This window comes from Leucoraja erinacea, chromosome 28 (assembly GCF_028641065.1).
Source record: "Leucoraja erinacea ecotype New England chromosome 28, Leri_hhj_1, whole genome shotgun sequence".
In the NCBI taxonomy this organism is placed as follows: domain Eukaryota; kingdom Metazoa; phylum Chordata; class Chondrichthyes; order Rajiformes; family Rajidae; genus Leucoraja; species Leucoraja erinaceus.
In genome coordinates this window covers 21,352,805-21,371,706 of record NC_073404.1, presented here as the reverse complement: position 1 = coordinate 21,371,706, position 18,902 = coordinate 21,352,805, and the positions used below count along the sequence as shown (strand labels likewise).

At 40.5% G+C, this 18,902-nt stretch overlaps 1 protein-coding gene across 1 annotated transcript; it reads left to right on the top strand.

Annotated features, from left to right (window-relative positions):
* The first annotated feature begins 13,221 nt into the window (after window positions 1-13,221).
* LOC129710768 (fibrinogen-like protein 1-like protein) lies at window positions 13,222-17,954 on the top strand. The gene is made up of 4 exons (XM_055658005.1): window positions 13,222-13,259; window positions 15,694-15,753; window positions 15,892-15,968; window positions 16,747-17,954. Exons 3-4 carry the CDS (start codon window positions 15,896-15,898, stop codon window positions 17,355-17,357), a joined length of 684 nt encoding a protein of 227 aa, XP_055513980.1. The 5' UTR covers window positions 13,222-13,259; window positions 15,694-15,753; window positions 15,892-15,895; the 3' UTR covers window positions 17,358-17,954.
* The last annotated feature ends 948 nt before the right edge of the window (window positions 17,955-18,902 follow it).

The following is an 18,902-nucleotide window of genomic DNA, read 5'->3' as shown; positions in this document are numbered from 1 at the left end:
AAATACATGACACGTGAAATTAAAGTGATGAGTGGAAAGGATTGGGGATGTGCAAAGACTTGGGAGGCGTTTGGGAGAGGGGAGTCAGTCTATCCCATGACAGAAGGGAGAGGAGTTGTACAGTTTGATAGTCACAGGGAAGAAGGATCTCCTGTGGCGTTCTGTACAGCATCTTGGTGGAGCCAGTCTGTTGCTGAAGGTACTCCTCATGTTGCCAATGTGTCAAGGAGGGGGTGAACTGTATTGTCCAAGATGCTCTGCCCCCAGGACAGAGCCAGCCTTCTTGATGAGTTTCTTAATCCTAATGGCATCCGCAGCCTTCGCTGTGCTGCCCAGCGAAGAAGATGGCACTGGTCACCACCCATTGGTAGAACATCTGCAGCATCTTACTGCAGACGTTGAAGGAGTGGGGCCTTCTCAATAAGTAAAGCCGGCCCTGTCCGTTCTCGTACAGGACCTCAGCGTTCTTGGACCAGCCCCATTTACTGTCCAGGTAAACTCCAAGGTATTTGTACTCCCTGGTAAACTGCACATACACACCATTGATGGAGACAGGGGGCAGGAGCGTTCCTCTCCTCCCCAAGTCCAACCATAGTCTTATCGGCATTGAGCTGCAGGTTATTCAGCCCACACACAAAACATATCAAATACCAGAGGGCATCTCTTTAAGACGAGAGAGGCAAAGTTTAAGAAGGAACTGCAGATGCTGGAAAAACGAAGGTACACAAAAATGCTGGAGAAACTTAGCCGGTGCAGCATCATCTATGGAGCGAAGGAAATAGGCAACGTTTCGGGCCGAAACCCAATGGGTTAACAGAAGGGTTACGGCCCAAAACGTTGCCTGGATTACTAGTTTGGTAAATATAATCTAACTTTTTAATTAATTCCCTCTCGTGATCCGAATGTTATTAGTTTTTGTTTTGTTTGCAGTGCCAGTGGAAGGAGGAGTGGGACTGGCTGCATCTCCACCAAGATGCCGTACAGAACGCCACAGGAGATCCTTCTTCCCTGTGGCTATCAAACTGTACAATTCCTCTCCCTTCTGTCATGCGATAGACTGACTCCCCTCTCCCAAACCCCTCCCAAGTCTTTGCACATCCCCAATCCTTTCCACTCATCACTTTAATTTCACGTTCCATGTATTTTGTGTTTTTTGACTGTTGGCAGATCAATTTCCCTCCTTGGATAAATAAAGCCCTATGGTATCGTATCATATCATAATAATTGCTTCAACAGATTTGTATGGCATATACATGCAAACTGGAGTTTCTCCAAAGTGTGTCTTTCACGATCCAATGGTCTTCCCAGGCTAGATACAAACAAGAACATATATACATTACAGGAGACACAAGGGACTGCAGAAGCTGCATTCTGGAACAAAAAGCAAACTGCTGGAGATACTCGTAGACACAAAAAGCTGAAAGTTCACCTATTCCTTTTCTCCAGAGATGCTGCCTGACCCATTGAGTTACTCCAGCCTTTTGTGTCCATCTTCGATTTACCTGCAGATCCTTCCTACACATTTTATCTACTGGAGGTACTCAGTTGGTCACACAGCAATCTGTGAAGGGAAACTTTTTGGACCCAGATTGTGTTGAGATCTTGATCTGAAATTCAAACCTCATTGGGGTTTTTTTTTGCTCCATTTGTGTCAATAAAAGTTGAAATAAAAATAAATTAGTGGAACTGACATTTGTTAACCTGTTGGCAGTTTTCATTTGTGAAGCCCAGGTTCGGGCAAAAGCAACTGAAATGTTGAGCACCTTTTCTTTGGTTGTGATGCAATGAGATTTTGCGAAAGGTTTGTTAATCAGTTTGGTTGAAACAGCTACATTTCTTACTTTAGCTAATTCATAATAGAAGAACATACATCCAAATATAAGGACAGTTTCTTCTAAGCTGGTATCAGGCAACTGAACGGTCCTTTCATCAGCTAGCGTGCAGCCTGACCTCACATCTACCTCATTGTAAATGTTTGAATGACCTTTAATTGGAATTTATTGGACCAGTTATATCTTGCACTTAATGTTGTATCTTTATCCTTTATCTGTGCACTGTGGATGGTTTGATTGTATTCATCTATAGTCTTTGGCTGGATGGAATACAAACAAAAGCTTTTCAATGTACCACGGTATATGTGACAATGATAAATTAAACTAAACTAAATAAAAACTACACTAAGATTGTAGTCATGTATGCTACAATTTTCCCGTATTGCAGCAAAACAAAGTTTTACACTGTCTCTACATACATGGAACAGTATGCTACCTTGGCCCAGGAGGTATGAGTTTATGTTATAGCAGTGTCCATCTCAAGTTTGAATTGGGAGATATCTAAAATTGGTGGCAATTTTCTGTAACAATTTAAAACTACCAAACAAAATCAAAATTTCCTCTGAACTTCTAATTTAATGCTGGTCAAAAGAAACATTTACTTCCTAGAAACATAGAAACATAGAAAATAGATGCAGGAGTAGGCCATTCGGCCCTTCGAGCCTGCACCGCCATTCGATATGATCATGGCTGATCATCCAACTCAGTATCCCATCCCTGCCTTCTCTCCATACCCCCTGGTCCCTTTAGCCACAAGGGCCACATCTAACTCCCTCTTAAATATAGCCAATGAACTGGCCTCAACTACCTTCTGTGGCAGAGAATTCCAGAGATTCACCACTCTCTGTGTGAAAAATGTTTTTCTCATCTCGGTCCTAAAGGATTTCCCATTTATCCTTAAACTGTGACCTCTTGTCCTGGGCTTCCCAACATCGGGAACAATCTTTCTGCATCTAGCCTGTCCAACCCCTTAAGAATTTTGTAAGTTTCTATAAGATCCCCCCTCAATCTTCTAAATTCTAGCGAGTGCAAGCCGAGTCTATCCAGTCTTTCTTCATATGAAAGTCCTGACATCCCAGGAATCAGTCTGGTGAACCTTCTCTGTACTCCCTCTATGGTAAGAATGTCTTTCCTCAGATTTGGAGACCAAAATTGTACACAATACTCCAGGTGTGGTCTCACCAAGACCCTGTACAACTGCAGTAGAACCTCCCTGCTCCTATACTCAAATCCTTTTGCTATGAATGCTAACATACCATTCGTTTTCTTCACTGCCTGCTGCACCTGCATGCCTACTTTCAATGACTGGTGTACCGTAACACCCAGGTCTCGTTGCATCTCCCCTTTTCCTAATCGGCCACCATTTAGATAAGAGTCTACCTTGTCGAAAGCCTTCTGAAAGTATGGAATCATTTTGTCTGCAAATTGCTTTGAATCCAAACCCACAAACCGAGAGCAAGTCTTCATTGTCATTGTCATATGTCATTGTCATAAACATCAAGATGCTTCTGGATAAGAAGGAGGAAGTTAATGAAAAGAAATTGGTGCTCTAAGTTAAAAATCTCAACGGGTTACATTTTTTATGTACAGTGTGAAAGGGCTGTGAGATTTCAGGAACACAATAGATTCAAATATTTGATAATTGTTGATTAATTTGGAGAAACAGCAATGTTGCCAAGAAGGAAATGCTTCTTATTAACATCGAATGAGAACTTTGTGGGGGATTTCTTGATTTTATTTTCTAATTTAAAATTGTGGCAGTAAATTTGCAGCCAATAATAGATTTTTTCCCAATTTAATCCTAAGAGTTGGAAACTGCTGGAGCATGGACTCATATCTTGCACAGAGAATGCTGATTGCAATTCCTGGGGTCAATCACCCAGCCTGTAGGTCTTTCTCTGGGCATGAAGCAGTCCATACCTGCCGAGGCATGACCTTGACAGGGCAGCATGGTGGTGCAGGGGTACAGTTGCTACCTTTCAGCACCAAAGACCCAGGACCAAAGCCTGTACGGAGTTTTGTACATTCTCCCTGTGACCGCGTGGGTTTTCCCTGGGTGCTCTGGTTTCCTCCTACGTTCCAAAGACATGCAGGTTTGTAGCTTTATTGGCTTCTGTAAGATTATTGGATATCCCAGTTTATCTCCGAAATAAAAACTAAGCTAAACTGAACATAGGTCTCGGCCCGAAACGTCACTTATCCCTTTTCTCCAGAGATGCTGTCTGACCCGCTGAGTTACTCCTGCTTCACTTAATATTGGTTTGTGTACAAATCTTTAAAAAAAAGGTGTTGACAGGTTGACAGAATGAATACTTTGCAGCACCACAGGGAAATGTGCTGAATGTCCTCTTTTCATTAATCTGAAAGCAAGTCAGTCAGTTTCTCACCGTAAGAAATTTGATAAGATCTCATCGGATCACGCAGATAGGGTAAAGAAATAAAAAAAACTGACTCGTCAGGCAATTAGGTACTGGAATGTTGAGAATGGAATGAAAGGAGAATCTGAGTGTGAAAACTGTGTTTGTCAGTTTGGTTCAAATAACTAACTTTCTAACTTTAGTAAAATCATTAAAGAGCAAAGAAGTGGTAGTTTGAAATATGTTCACTAATATGGACCACGAGAAAACATTTCTTCCACATGTCCTGCAGATCATTGGGGATAACTTTGCATTGATTCCTGTGTCGATCTGTTTCCTTGTTGTTGTCTGGGACTACCTCCGAGGCAAAGTTTAAAGCAGATGTGCGGGGCAAGTATTTTTGCATAGAGGGTGGTGAGCGCCTGAACACGTTACTGATAGTTGTAGTTGAGGCAGATGCGCAGGTGCCATTTAAGCAACTTTAAAATAGGCATTGTTGATTCACGTTTCTCTCTCACATCGCTTGTTTCGACAATAATCGACCAGGCACCAGGGTTGCTTTAAACGTACGTTTTATTGAGCAGGAGTCTTCATACAGGTTACAACCTGGCAAAGAGTCAAGCTGCCTGCCCTTAATTGCAAGGCTCTTTATATGTTAATGCCACCGTTTAGCACCTCCCACATTCCCCCGATCAAAGAACCAACACGTTGGAAGAATACAGGAAACCAAGTATGTACATATAAGGGGATGATAGAGGAACCACACATAATCTCAGACCAGTACATCCCTTAGTCTTTCTGGCTAGGGGGGGGGGAGGTTGTGTATTACTCAATCTTGTCAAACTGGGCCTGTGATCCTTTATTCATGACTTCACAGTAACTGCAAGACATTGTGTACCTGTTCAGGGGGTGCGCAGAGGTCGGCCATAGATGATTTCTGCAGGAGACAACCTTGTCTTCCCTGCTGGAAGGACTCTGATCTGGAACAAAGCAACAGGCAACATTTTAACCCAGGTGGAGCCCGATTGGTCCACCAGCTTGGCAAGCTTGGACTTCAGGGTCTGGTTCTGTGCCTGTGATCCTTTATTCATGACTTCACAGTAACTGCAAGACATTGTGTATTCCCTCCTAACAGACTGTTCCAGCAAGCCTGGTCAGCAGCCATCTTATGTCCTTTGTTTCAGTCTACCTGGCCAACCATTTTGTCTTACAGAACAGTCTTATAGCATTGATTCAGAATTTCTATTCATCAGCATGAGGATATGCAGGTAATGGTGGGATATGATTTATGTGTTGGCAGATAAGAGTTGGTCCTGGCATCAAGTTTGGCACGGTTGATTGTGGGCCAGAGGGCTTGTTCTTGTGCTGTGTTTTGTTTTTAATGTTCTAGGGGTATTTGCTCCATTGCCATCTGAACACTTGACCATAGCACCATTTGGTGTTCTGGAGATGCTGCAAATCACTCCTATTGCCATTTCCTCCACCATGCAGTCCAATGCAGAGTTAGTAAATTTTGGAGGCCATGCCATCCCATTTTTCACCATATCTCAGCTCAGAGTGAATGGTAGAATGTTGTTGACCTTCTGCTCCGGACACAACCTGTCTCCCCTTTCGGGGACCTGGGCTGATTTTAGGAAATGTAGACACAATTCAACTGATATAGTCCAGTCAAGATATTGACCCCCTCTGATAAGGTGCCCATCCAACCAAGAGTGTTATTAGTTTGGGATACACACAGAAATCATTCACTCCAATGAGCAAGTGGTACAAATAGTCTTGCCTCACAGCTGCCAGGCTGTTTATTGCAAATCAGTAAAACTAAATTCTATTGTATCTAAAGTGATGTTCTCAAACCTGCTTTATCACAATAGGAAAGGAATGTCACAACAATGAATAGTCCGCCCAAGACTGATTACTGAAAATATTCCGGTAACAAGGAGGAAATTGTGTTGATATTGACATTTCAATAATGAGGTGTTTTTCAATTGTTTCATTTAAACAAAATATAGAAACTGGGAAAGCTGCCAAAGGAATGACTAAAGCAATTTAGCTTGGATGAGTTCAAAGTGATGCATCTTGGTTGTCAGGCCAAGATATACACAGTGATCTGTTAGCCCATTGGGCATGCTATGGAACAACAAAATCTTAGACTATAAGACAAAGGGGCAGAATTAGGTCATTCAGCCCATCGAGTCTGCTCCCCCATTCGACCATGGGTGATCTATTTTGCCCTCTCAAGCCATTCTTCTGTCTTCTCACCGTAACCTTTGACACCCTTACTAATCAAGAACCTATTAATCTACGCTTTAAAAATACCCAATGACTTGGCCTCCACAGCCATCTGTGGCAATGAATACATTAACCCAGAATCATTCTCACAAACCTTCAGATACACTGTAGGTCCAAAACTGCTCACAATATTCCAAATGTGGTCGGATCACTGCCATTATAAAGCCTCCTTATTAGATTCTTGCTTTTACATTCTAGTCCTATTGAATGAAAAAAAATCAAACTCGTGGAAGCATGTAGAATGTACGTAGCGGGTACATCAGAGCTTGGGACGTCTCTTAGCGGCTCGTAACGCTAACGGCAGGTACTCGGGAAACGCGGTAAGCTCGAGAAGACTTGTGAAGATTTTTCAACGTTGAAAAATGTCCACGAGAGCCCCGAGTACCTGCGAGAGGCCATTACCGTAAATCTCCAAGTTCGAATCAGGGCAAACTCGGGAGAACTCTTGAATGAACTCGTACAGTGGGACAGGGCTTTTACAGCACCAGAGATCCCGGTTTGATCCTGACTACGGGTACCATCTGTATGGAGTTTATATGTTCTCACTGTGACCACATGGGTTTTCTCTGGTTGTTCTGGTTCCCTCCAACATTCCAAAGACATACAGGTTTGTAGACTAATTGTCTTCCATAAATTGAATTGTCCCTAGTGTGTAGGATAGTACTAGTGTGCTGGTGATCGCTGATCGGAGCGGACGCCCTTCTCGTCAATGTGGGTGGTGTATTTTCCATTCTTCCATGGAGTGATACAAAGGAAATACAGAATGCAAGGTGGCACACCCACATTTGATTATAAATATTTGAAATTGTGCCACCAAGTAACAGTGGACAGAGCTAGATCACAACTCTTATTTCTCGTGAACATATAATTTATTTCTGTTCTGCGACCACCACTGTCCCTTTGCCTGTTTACAACTCCAGTTCGCATGTATATGCCATACAAATCTGTTGAATCAATTATTATATGATACGATACGATAGGGCTTTATTTATCCGAGGAGGGAAATTGATCTGCCAACAGTCAAAAAACACAAAATACATGAAACGTGAAATTAGAGTGATGAGTGGAAAGGATTGGGGATGTGCAAAGACTTGGGAAGGGTTTGGGAGAGGGGAGTCAGTCTATCCCATGACAGAAGGGAGAGGAGTTGTACAGTTTGATAGTCACAGGGAAGAAGGATCTCCTGTGGCGTTCTGTACAGCATCTTGGTGGAGCCAGTCTGTTGCTGAAGGTACTCCTCATGTTGCCAATGTGTCAAGGAGGGGGTGAACTGTATTGTCCAAGATGCTCTGCCCCCAGGACAGAGCCAGCCTTCTTGATGGGTTTCTTAATCCTAATGGCATCCGCAGCCTTCGCTGTGCTGCCCAGCGAAGAAGATGGCACTGGTCACCACCCATTGGTAGAACATCTGCAGCATCTTACTGCAGACGTTGAAGGAGTGGGGCCTTCTCAATAAGTAAAGCCGGCCCTGTCCGTTCTCGTACAGGGCCTCAGCGTTCTTGGACCAGCCCCGTTTACTGTCCAGGTAAACTCCAAGGTATTTGTACTCCCTGGTAAACTGCACATACACACCATTGATGGAGACAGGGGGCAGGAGCGTTCCTCTCCTCCCCAAGTTCAACCATAGTCTTATCGGCATTGAGCTGCAGTTGATGCAGCCCACACACAAAACATATCAAATACCAGAGGGCATCTCTTTAAGACGAGAGAGGCAAAGTTTAAGAAGGAACTGCAGATGCTGGAAAATCGAAGGTACACAAAAATGCTGGAGAAACTTAGCGGGTGCAGCAGCATCTATGGAGTGAAGGAAATAGGCAACGTTTCGGGCCGAAACCCAATGGGCTAACAGAAGGGTTTTGGCCCGAAATGTTGCCTATTTCCTTCACTCCATAGATGCTGCTGCACCCGCTGAGTTTCTCCAGCATTTTTGTGTACCTCCGAGGCAAAGTTTAAAGCAGATGTGCGGGGCAAGTATTTTTGCCTGAACACGTTACTGAGAGTGGTAGTTGAGGCAGATGCGCAGGTGCCATTTAAGCAACTTTTAAATAGGCATGAGGATATGCAGGTAATGGTGGGATATGATTTATGTGTTGGCAGATAAGAGTTGGTCCTGGCATCAAGTTTGGCACGGTTGATTGTGGGCCAAAGGGCTTGTTCTTGTGCTGTGTTTTGTTTTTAATGTTCTTGGGGTATTTGCTCCATTGCCATCTGAACACTTGACCATAGCACCACTTGGTGTTCTGGAGATGCTGCAAATCACTCCTATTGCCATTTCCTCCACCATCCAGTCCAATGCAGAGTTAGTAAATTTTGGAGGCCATGCCATCCCATTTTTCACCATATCTCAGCTCAGAGTGAATGGTAGAATGTTGTTGACCTTCTGCTCCGGACACAACCTGTCTCCCCTTTCGGGGACCTGGGCTGATTTTAGTAAATGTAGACACAATTCAACTGATACAGTCCAGTCAAGATATTGACCCCCTCTGATAAGGTGCCCATCCAACCAAGAGTGTTATTAGTATGGGATACACACAGAAACCATTCACTTCAATGAGCAAGTGGTACAAATAGTCTTGCCTCACAGCTGCCAGGCTGTTTATTATAAATCAGTACAACTCAATTCTATTGTATCTAAAGTGATGTTCTCAAACCTGCTTTATCACAATAGGAAAGGAATGTCACAACAATGAATTGTCCGCCCAAGACTGATTACTGAAAATATTCCGGTAACAAGGAGGAAATTGTTTTAATTTTGGAATTTCAATAATGAGGTGTTTTTCAATTGCTTCGTGTAATCAAAATATACACTGATACACTGTAGGTCCAAAACTGCTCACAATATTCCAAATGTGGTCGGATCACTGCCATTATAAAGCCTCCTTATTAGATTCTTGCTTTTACATTCTAGTCCTATTGAATGAAAAAAAATCAAACTCGTGGAAGCATGTAGAATGTACGTAGCGGGTACATCAGAGCTTGGGACGTCTCTTAGCAGCTCGTAACGCTAACGGCAGGTACTCGGGAAACGCGGTAAGCTCGAGAACACTCATGCAGATTTTTCAACGTTGAAAAATGTCCACGAGAGCCCGAGTACCTGCGAGCGGCCATTACCGTAAATCTCCAAGTTCAAATCAGGGCAAACTCGGGAGAATGAACTCTTGAATGAACTCATACAGTGGGACAGGGCTTTTATAGCACCAGAGATCCCGGTTTGATCCTGACTACGGGTGCCATCTGTATGGAGTTCATATGTTCTCACTGTGACCGCGTGGGTTTTCTCTGGTTGTTCTTGGTTCCCTCCAACATTCCAAAGACATACAGGTTTGGAGATTAATTGTCTTTCATAAATTGAATTGTCCCTAGTGTGTAGGATAGTACTAGTGTGCTGGTGATCGCTGATCGGAGCGGACGCAGTGGACCAAAGGGCCTGTTTCCATGCTGTATCTCTAAAGTCCAAAGTAAAGTCTAAACCAGCAATAATTAACTTAAAAAAAAACATTGTTTACGGCTAATATGGGGATGAGCCATAATTACAAGACAACCATTTTAGGTGCAAGAATGGCACAGGGTCTGATCCTATATGCATTCACTTGGCGACTGGCCTTTGCGTTTCTTTAGTCTGATTTGAACATCAATCAGATATTCAATTCAAGCCATTCCCTGTTGTTTTTTCTAATAAATGCTTGGTGCCTTTAATTGTGATGAAGAAGGAAGTGTTTGCACCCATCAGGTCCAAGCTCAGAAATACCTTAGCAGTCACCTTTGTTTTCTATAGTCCAGCAGGTTAATATCTTTCTTGTACCTGCCACCTCTCATTTAATTCCTTATGCCACTTACCTGCAGAAAAGGACATTTTTACTGGATTTATTTAAGCTACAAGATGACACAGGAGAATCTGGCAAAAAGGACAAAGTCGAAAGGACATACACAGTTCGAGCTACACAGAGACAGCTTCGAGGCCAGGATCAGATTAAGTCACCAGAAGCGTGAGGCCACATCACTAATGCTGTGTCACCATTAAAACTGAGCACTGAACTTTTTTTCCGTTTATTACATTGTTTACAATGTACTATGTTTACATATTCTGTTGTGCTGCTGCAAGTAAGAATGTCAGAATGTCTCTGCCTCACAGAGCGGTGGGGGCGGGTTCTCTGGATGCTTTCAAGAGAGAGCTAGATAGGCTCTTAAAAATAGCGGTCAGAGGATATGGGGAGAAGGCAGGAACGGGGTACTGATTGGGAATGATCAGCCATGGTCACATTGATTGGCGGTGCTGGCTCGAAGGGCCAAGTGGCCTACTCCTGCACCTATTGTCTATTGTCATTGTTCTATTTGGGACCTATGATAATAAAACATTCTTGACTCTTGACATACAAGGAAATGAAGACAATAAATTGATGTACAAAGCTAAAAATGTCGACGTGCTACATTTTAGGGGAATAAAATTAATAAGGCTTTTAAATGTTTCCGTAAAGTTTAAAATTAGGTTCAAGTGTTTGATCTGGTTATTTTTTAATAGAGTTGCCAGGAAGGAAATATATATATATATATATATATATATTTTTAATTTTAGGGTCATCCATGCTTTCTTTCATATTTATAAATCTGGAGGCAATTGAATCTCACATTTGGAACCAAGAGATGAATGGCAGCAGTTTGTACTTCTATTGGGCTAAGCAACATAACTGAGGGTCCGTTTGCACTTTGTATAGCTGTCACCACACAGGCATGCTTAACTACCTTGAATATCTGCCATGCATCGTGATTCTAAAGCAGCGGTTCATTTGGTGCTCATCTGCCAGATTTTTATTTATGGTTGACCTCTGGTGATGAAGAAGCCATATGACCTTCATCGGATGGGTGCTGAGTACAATAATTGGGATGTCATATTGAGGCTGTGCAAAACATTGGTGAGGGTAACACCTGGAATAATGTGTGTAGTTCTGGTTGACAGACTATAGGCTATGATTAACCTAGAGAGGGTGTAGGAAATACTTAGAAGGATGTTACCAGAAGTGGACCACTGGGGTTATGAAGAGAGACTGGATAAACATGGACTATATAAGGTATGTAGTCATATTGGCTTGAAGATTCAAATATCTTCTTTAATCCAGGCCAATATGACTTTACAAGTATATATAATCATGAGAGGCGTAGAAAAAATAGATTGTCACAGTCTTTTCCCAGGGTAGGGGAGTCTAGTTCAGTTTAGTTTATTGTCACATGTACCAAGGTACAGTGAAAACTTTTTTTGCATGCTATCCTAAACCAAAAGGGCAGAGGTTTAAAGCGAGAGGTGAAAAATGTAAAGGGGATCTAACAGGAATTGTTTTCATAAGGAGCATGTGGAATGAGCTGCTAGAGGAAGTAGGAGTACAATAACAATATTTAAAAGATATTTGGAAGGGTATGTGAATCAGAAAGGTTTAAAGTTTTATAGGCTAAATGCAGGGACTATCTCAGGAAGAAACCTGGGTCAGCGTGGACAAGTTGGGCCGAAAGATCAGTTTCCATGCTGTATAACTCTATGACACTATGTAATTGGCTGGTATTTGTAGGGACCAAATATCACTTGCCACTTGTCAGTCCATGGGCAGGCATGACTTGCTTAATGTCATGAGAAACCTAAGGTTGGGCTCTGGAGGTCTTTGGGCAGAGAAAACCTGGAGATCCAAGTACATTGTTCCCTGAAAGCGATGACATAGGTTGATAACATGGTGAAGAAGACAAATAACCTTCATCGGATGGGGTACTGAGTACAAAAGTGGGGACGTCATATTACAGCTGTACAAGACATTGGTGAGGTGACACCTGGAATACCGTGTACAGTTCTGCTTGTCATACTGTAGGTAGGATGTGAATAACATAGAGAGGGTGAAAGACAAAGTTTGAAAGCAGTGTTGAAGACAAGCAGTCCTTTTAAGATCATTCTGCCTCTGGTACCACTGCCCTTGCAAAACCAAGTCATTGAACATAGAACAGTACAGCAAAGGTACAGACCCACAATGTCTGAGCCAAACACATTGCCAATTTAAACTAATCTCCACCGCTTGCATGAGATCTATATCTCTCCCTTCCCTGCACATCATTATCTAATACACTTAAACATCATAATCGTATCTGCATCCAACAAAAAACCTGGCAGCACATTCCTGGCACCCACCACTATGCAATGGTTTTCCCCCTCTAACCTTAAAGCTACACCCAGCAGTCTTTGACATTTTCATGCTGAAAAAAAGTTTTGACTGACTGCCGCATCTATGGCATTCATAATTGTATTTACTTCCATCAGGTCTCTCCTCATTCTTTGACACTCCAGGGAAAACAATACAAGTTTGTCCAATCTTTCCTTATAGCACTTTACAACTAGCATTGTATAATCCAGGCAGCATTCTGGTAATCCTCTTCTGCACCCTCTACAAAACCTCCAAATCTTTTTTGTAATGGGACGCAAAACTGCACATAATCTTTCAGAACATACTGGGTAACTCAGCAAATGATCCCAATAATTCAACTCAGTACAGCCGATTTACCGGTAAAGGGACTGAATGCAGACTCGTCTCTGATGGTGGGAAAAGAATCCCCAACAACCTCACCCCTGCTACCACACAGACACACACACAAACTCAGTTTACAATACTGCTCTGGTGAAACCTGTTTGACTGGTGACAGCAAGAACATCAACGCCTCCATGAGATGTCACTCAAAATCAATATAAATTACGAATCTCTTCAAGATATAACACACTTTCCAATTTGGGTGGCTGGAGTCCTTGCAGAGAGTAAGTAACCCTCCATAGTATCTCCTATTCTCAGCTGTAATTAGCAATGTGTGCAAAGAATAATCTAGTCAGATTCTGAGCCTAGACCTCCATACCTGACTGTGGATTCCTTTTTTTAAATTTCAGGATTAATAGAAATATTTTTGTTTAGACCTAAGATCTGACCAGCTAATTTTTGAATTATGTCTTTTTTTTTAAGTGAATAGTTTTCAAGTAATCTTTACACAAAGAAAGTAATGATGAAGTATTTTAAAAGAGTTACATGCTTACAAGTAATTAAGTATACTTGAATTATCACATAAAGCTCTAAATTGAAATAAAGCTAAATATTTGAGGAGTAATTTGATGTACATTGAATGATATGAGAAAACTATTTAATCAGGAACAAAGTGTTAGGCTACAATAAATTATTGATTAATGCAGATTAATGTTGCAATGGGCTTTTTGTTAACACTGGAGTACAGGTTATTAAAGATAATTAATTAACAAAATAGCAACGTCGTGCAAAAAAAAGATATTTCAAGCGGTAAAATATCTAAAGACACTTCTCAGGAGCATTATTTTTCTTTCCCAAAGACGTAGATGATTGTAGGTTAATTGTGTTGGTATAAGTGTAAATTTTTCCCTAGTGTATGCAGGGTAGTGTTAACGTGCGGGGATTGCTATTCGGTGTAGACTTGGTGGGCTGAGGGGCCTGTTTCCACGCTGTACCTCTAAATTAAAATTAAATTATCAAAATATGATACTAAGCCACAGCAAGAGATATTAAGTGACTAAAAATGTGATTTACATTTTTACATTTAAGAAATACATTTTATGCAACCAAGAATTTATTTTTTTATGCAATAGAAAAGGGGGCAAAGCTAAGTTTAGAGTCAGGGGAGCTGGAAGTGCAACATCCTATGATGCAGATTTTATAATTGGAGTTCTACAAGAAGTCATATTTAGTAGGTTGGAGGGTTGGAGGGTGTGACTTGGAAGCCTGCGAGCAGTGGCACACCACAAAGATCAATACTGGGGTCCTTACTGTTTGTTACAGGTTTCATACATCCTAAAAAACTGGGCAATAACTTATCCTACATTCATTATTATTCCTGATATTTCAGGCCTCTGGATTACTAGACTGGTAAATTTAAGATAATGTTTTAAATTAATTATCTGTGCAATCCAAGTTCTTTGCCCACAATTTTACTTTTTTTTTCATTTGGAGTACAAGGACTAGAACTGGCTGGATTGCAATTATAAAGAGTTAGAATCAGTTAGAATGCAATGGTAAAACCCAGTGCTCCACTAACACAATTTCAGGCAACTCCAGGTGGCAGTGTGACATCACCTGAGCTACTAAATGTAAATTGCTGTATTTTAAAGTGTTATATGTTTTACAATTGAAACCCAGTACCCGATGGGTATCTGCTTTGGTACATTTAGCACTTCTTTTATTCTAGAATTGCATTTGACTGTTGGCTTTTACTAGCTTCGTGCAACAGAGATGCAGCCAGGCCCACTCCTCCTTCCACTGGCACTGCAAACAAAACGAAAACTAATAACATTCGGATCACGAGAGGGAATTAATTAAAAAGTTAGATTATATTTACCAAACTAGTAATCCAGGCATCTGGAATTACAGTCAGAAATGACATTGATGTAGAAGGGTGTAAAAGTATGCTTGAGTGTCAGCAGAAACTCAATGGGTCAAAGGGCCTGATTCTGCACTGTCTAACTATGTCTCCATGGCTTCCTGAACAGAACCTTTAATATATGTTCAAATGCCTGCAGGGAATAGCAAGTTGCTGAATGAAAGGTTATTGAGGATATTGGGTTTAATAATCCCGTATTTAGATTTGTGACAAATGAAATTAAAGCTGAGACTTCTATAGGAGAACCGTTACAAGGTTTCTGATTTGGTGCCTTGTCAAACCGGACCAAGATTGAATTTGGGTTATTCATTGATGGTTCAGAAAGATTGTCTTGAAAGGATGTGCAGCATCATGCCCAAGAAATTACTTACGTGCTTTTGATGACCAGGTGCCAATACTGAAAAGGTGAAGTTTATCATCTGTAAATAAAAATCGAGCAGAGATTGCAAGAAACACATACGATGTGGAATGGCTCTATACTAGTGTTCATTATGAGTTCCTAAAATGTAATTTATTTGCTTACAAATGTAGATGCCGTGCCGATTAATTCATGATTAATTTGGTCAGAACATTATGTAGAAAGAGGATACGTTGGCCAGAATTTTTCTTAAACACTATTATTGTATGTCAAGCAAATATGAAAGATAATCTTCACTATATATTATAGAGCACCCTGCCTGCAATAATATATGAGGGCAGATTAAACATCCGGTAAACAATTCTCTCGCATTTGCATTGCACTTCTTCTGAGGGTGAGCGAGTCATTTATCGTTGTGCAACTATCATTTCCTCCGCAGGATTTCACAAGAACAAAGACAGAAGCAATCATTGTAAAAGCTAGAACTACAACTCGATAGGTAAGAATGCAACTAGTTCCATTTAGCCGGAACAATAGCACCGACAATCTGTATGTGTAAATATAATTTATGTACTTAAATTTTTTGAATGACTTTCCCTCTGAAGTGTCCAAAATCTTAAACATGTTCTTTTTCCAGAAAAATGGAGCAAGGAAACTACTTCTGCATTCATCTCTTACTCTTACTTATAGTGGTGGGCACTGAATCGGCAAAAAGTAAGAAATATTATTGCAAATATTAATACTAACATTGATATTTCTGAACTTTCTACTGATAATTCAGCAAGGTAATCAAGCATGTTCCAGTCTAATCAAACAGAATGACTTAGTAAAGTAAATCATTCTAAGATTAGTTTACCTATCATTTTTACAATCAAAATAATATGGCACAAGAATGTTCCATTAGAGGACTGTCAAATTCATTCTTGGTCCCTGTTCTACATGAGTAGGTAATATGGCATCTTGTATTCAATTACATGTTTCTGGGAACAATCCTCAAAATGCACCCATATAACACTGAAGACAGAAAGAAGAAAAGTGCTTCAGCATTTGGGGGGAAAAATTCACTTTAAAATAAAATAATTACTTATTATGAATGGGAAGATCCATTGGATTCATGCCAGCTCCTAGCAGGGCACACTTGTCAAACCCATCCCCCTCTCCTTGCTTCCTTGTATTCCTGCAGCTTATTTTCTCTCACATCCCCATCAATTTCCCTTTGATACTTTTGCCAGTTACATGCTCTATGCGGCAACATTCAGTTGCGAACAGACGTACCAACAAATAATCTGGGACTATTTTCATAGTGAACATAAATATCGGAGGGACTTAATGAAAGAGTTAGACTTAGAGACTATTATTTTTAACGTTTAATTTACGTTGGCCTTTCTGAACATTGTATTCAATGTATCTAAGTGGCTGGTAACCTAAACTAACTCTACTAAATAGTCTGCATAGATTAAAAATAATGTAAAATATCTGCTTTTTATTTTAGTTCCACGTGACTGCCAAGAGGTCATTTCTCAAAACCGAAGAGCTGTTACGGGGCTTTATGCCATTCAGCCCACAGGATCCCCTCTTCTTGTGGTCAACTGTATCATGAAAGGCAAAAGTGGCTGGACTGTGATTCAAAGCAACAGCAGGACTAGCAAAATCATCTGGACAGTTGGTTGGATCACTTACAAATACGGCTTTGGTGATGTGTTGACCGATCATTGGCTGGGTAATGAGTACATCAATTTAATGACAAAGCAGAAGGCATATAAGCTGAGAATAGAATTCAGAGACATTAAAGGACGTACCTTGTATGCAGAATATGACTCATTTCAAATTGACCCTGAGAGTCGTCAGTACACAATCAGACTTGGTCCATTCCGAGGAAATGTTGCTGACCGTATGACCGAGGTAAAAGCTAATAACATAATTGATAACCAGAGATTTAGTACACAGGATTGTGATTATGATAACTCTAGGGGTAAATGTGCAAATAATCGTGGAGGATGGTGGTATGATAACTGTGGACTATCAAGACTTAACGACAAGTACCCATATTGGTATGGAATAACTGTCCAGACTGTCAAGATGATGATACTACCAACATGTTAACTGGGGTTTTGTAGCAAAATCATTACTTGCAATTATGATTTGTTTAACAATCAGACTAATATCTCCACATTAGGGAAAATAATTGCTATCATTACGTAATCCCAATAAACCCAAGCCATTTGATTCCATTTTAGTACAATGTTTCTATCCAAGTAATCTGTTAGAAACCTTAGATAAGGAGCACTCCGTGATTTTCCACTGCTACTTTCCTCATCCCAATCAATCTATCATTGCAATAATAATAGTAATAAATCTTCTCAGTGCACTACATATTTCTGCAGTGTTCATGCATTATTAATCTTCCACAATTGATCTAATTATGCAGCAGTATCAGCTTCTGCAAAAGACTCTAAGAAATTGTGTAATAAAGGTATTTGTGAATCCTTTTTGAAAATCCAAGATATAATGTAAGGTGAAGTGTAATTTTGTAATATGTAGCAATCTGTAAATTTACTGATTGGACTGAAATGACACTGTAATCCAGAAAATATACTTTTTCATGGTTTTCTGCAGATTTGCTGCATATATTCATCAGAACTCTTGCATGTAAAATTGATTACTGTGATCTTACTCAATAAACTAGCTTTAGCTGAAGAATTGTGGTTGTATTTTCAGATACTACAAACATTTCTTGTTATTTAATTGTTGTTCGTTTACATGTCTGCTGTCTCGGCGGAGATATTAGAAGATGGTTGTCATACTTCTGTCTTTGGTTGATGCTGCTGTTGGTGCACATACGCTATCCAATAAAAGTGGTGAGAATTACTCTTCTCATTTTGTTGAGGTTGAAATTGCAGCTAACCAGGTAATAATCTGCCCAGCAGACTCGTGTGAACCACTGAATACACTGATCATTATCGAGTTTTGGAAAATAATCATTCATGTAAAGTACATTGCAGCGGTACCGTAAAGATTACTGATTTCAGTTCATGCTGTGGATGGATCTACATCTCCGAATAAAGATTTGAAAAATTCTCTTTTAAGGGGCCTTTTCTCCTATTTCAACTTTCTACTTTTTCTTTTTTTATATACACTTCACGTTTTTCTATTCCCTACTATCTATTTTTCCTCTTTTTCCCCGTCCTATTGGATTCTTTTTCTTGTCTTGCTTACTTCCTTTTCAAAACATAAAACTAGAGGTTGTACATAGAATGGATTACGGTATGACATAGTTGGCACCTAAAATTAGGTTGCACTGTATTGTTTTGTATTGTACTAACTTGTAATAAAATAAACAAAAAACAAAAAAAAAGCCAAGTGAAAAGTCCATACATCATTTATTGATGGCCAATCACTTCCTTGGACCAGATTACCAAATTAAATGTTTATAACATTTATCTTCCTGGGCAAATGCAAAGGTGAGGATACCCAAAGACAAATGTGTTTCGGACTCTCTTTAGCGAATGAATCACAGCAGATTTGTGATGTGTCTATTTCAATAATTAATTCAGAGATCAGTAATGGGAGCCTCATCCAACTAGAGACCACGTTGCAATGAGGTGCATACTCTCATTTACTCTGGACCTGTAATCCTCCATTACATCT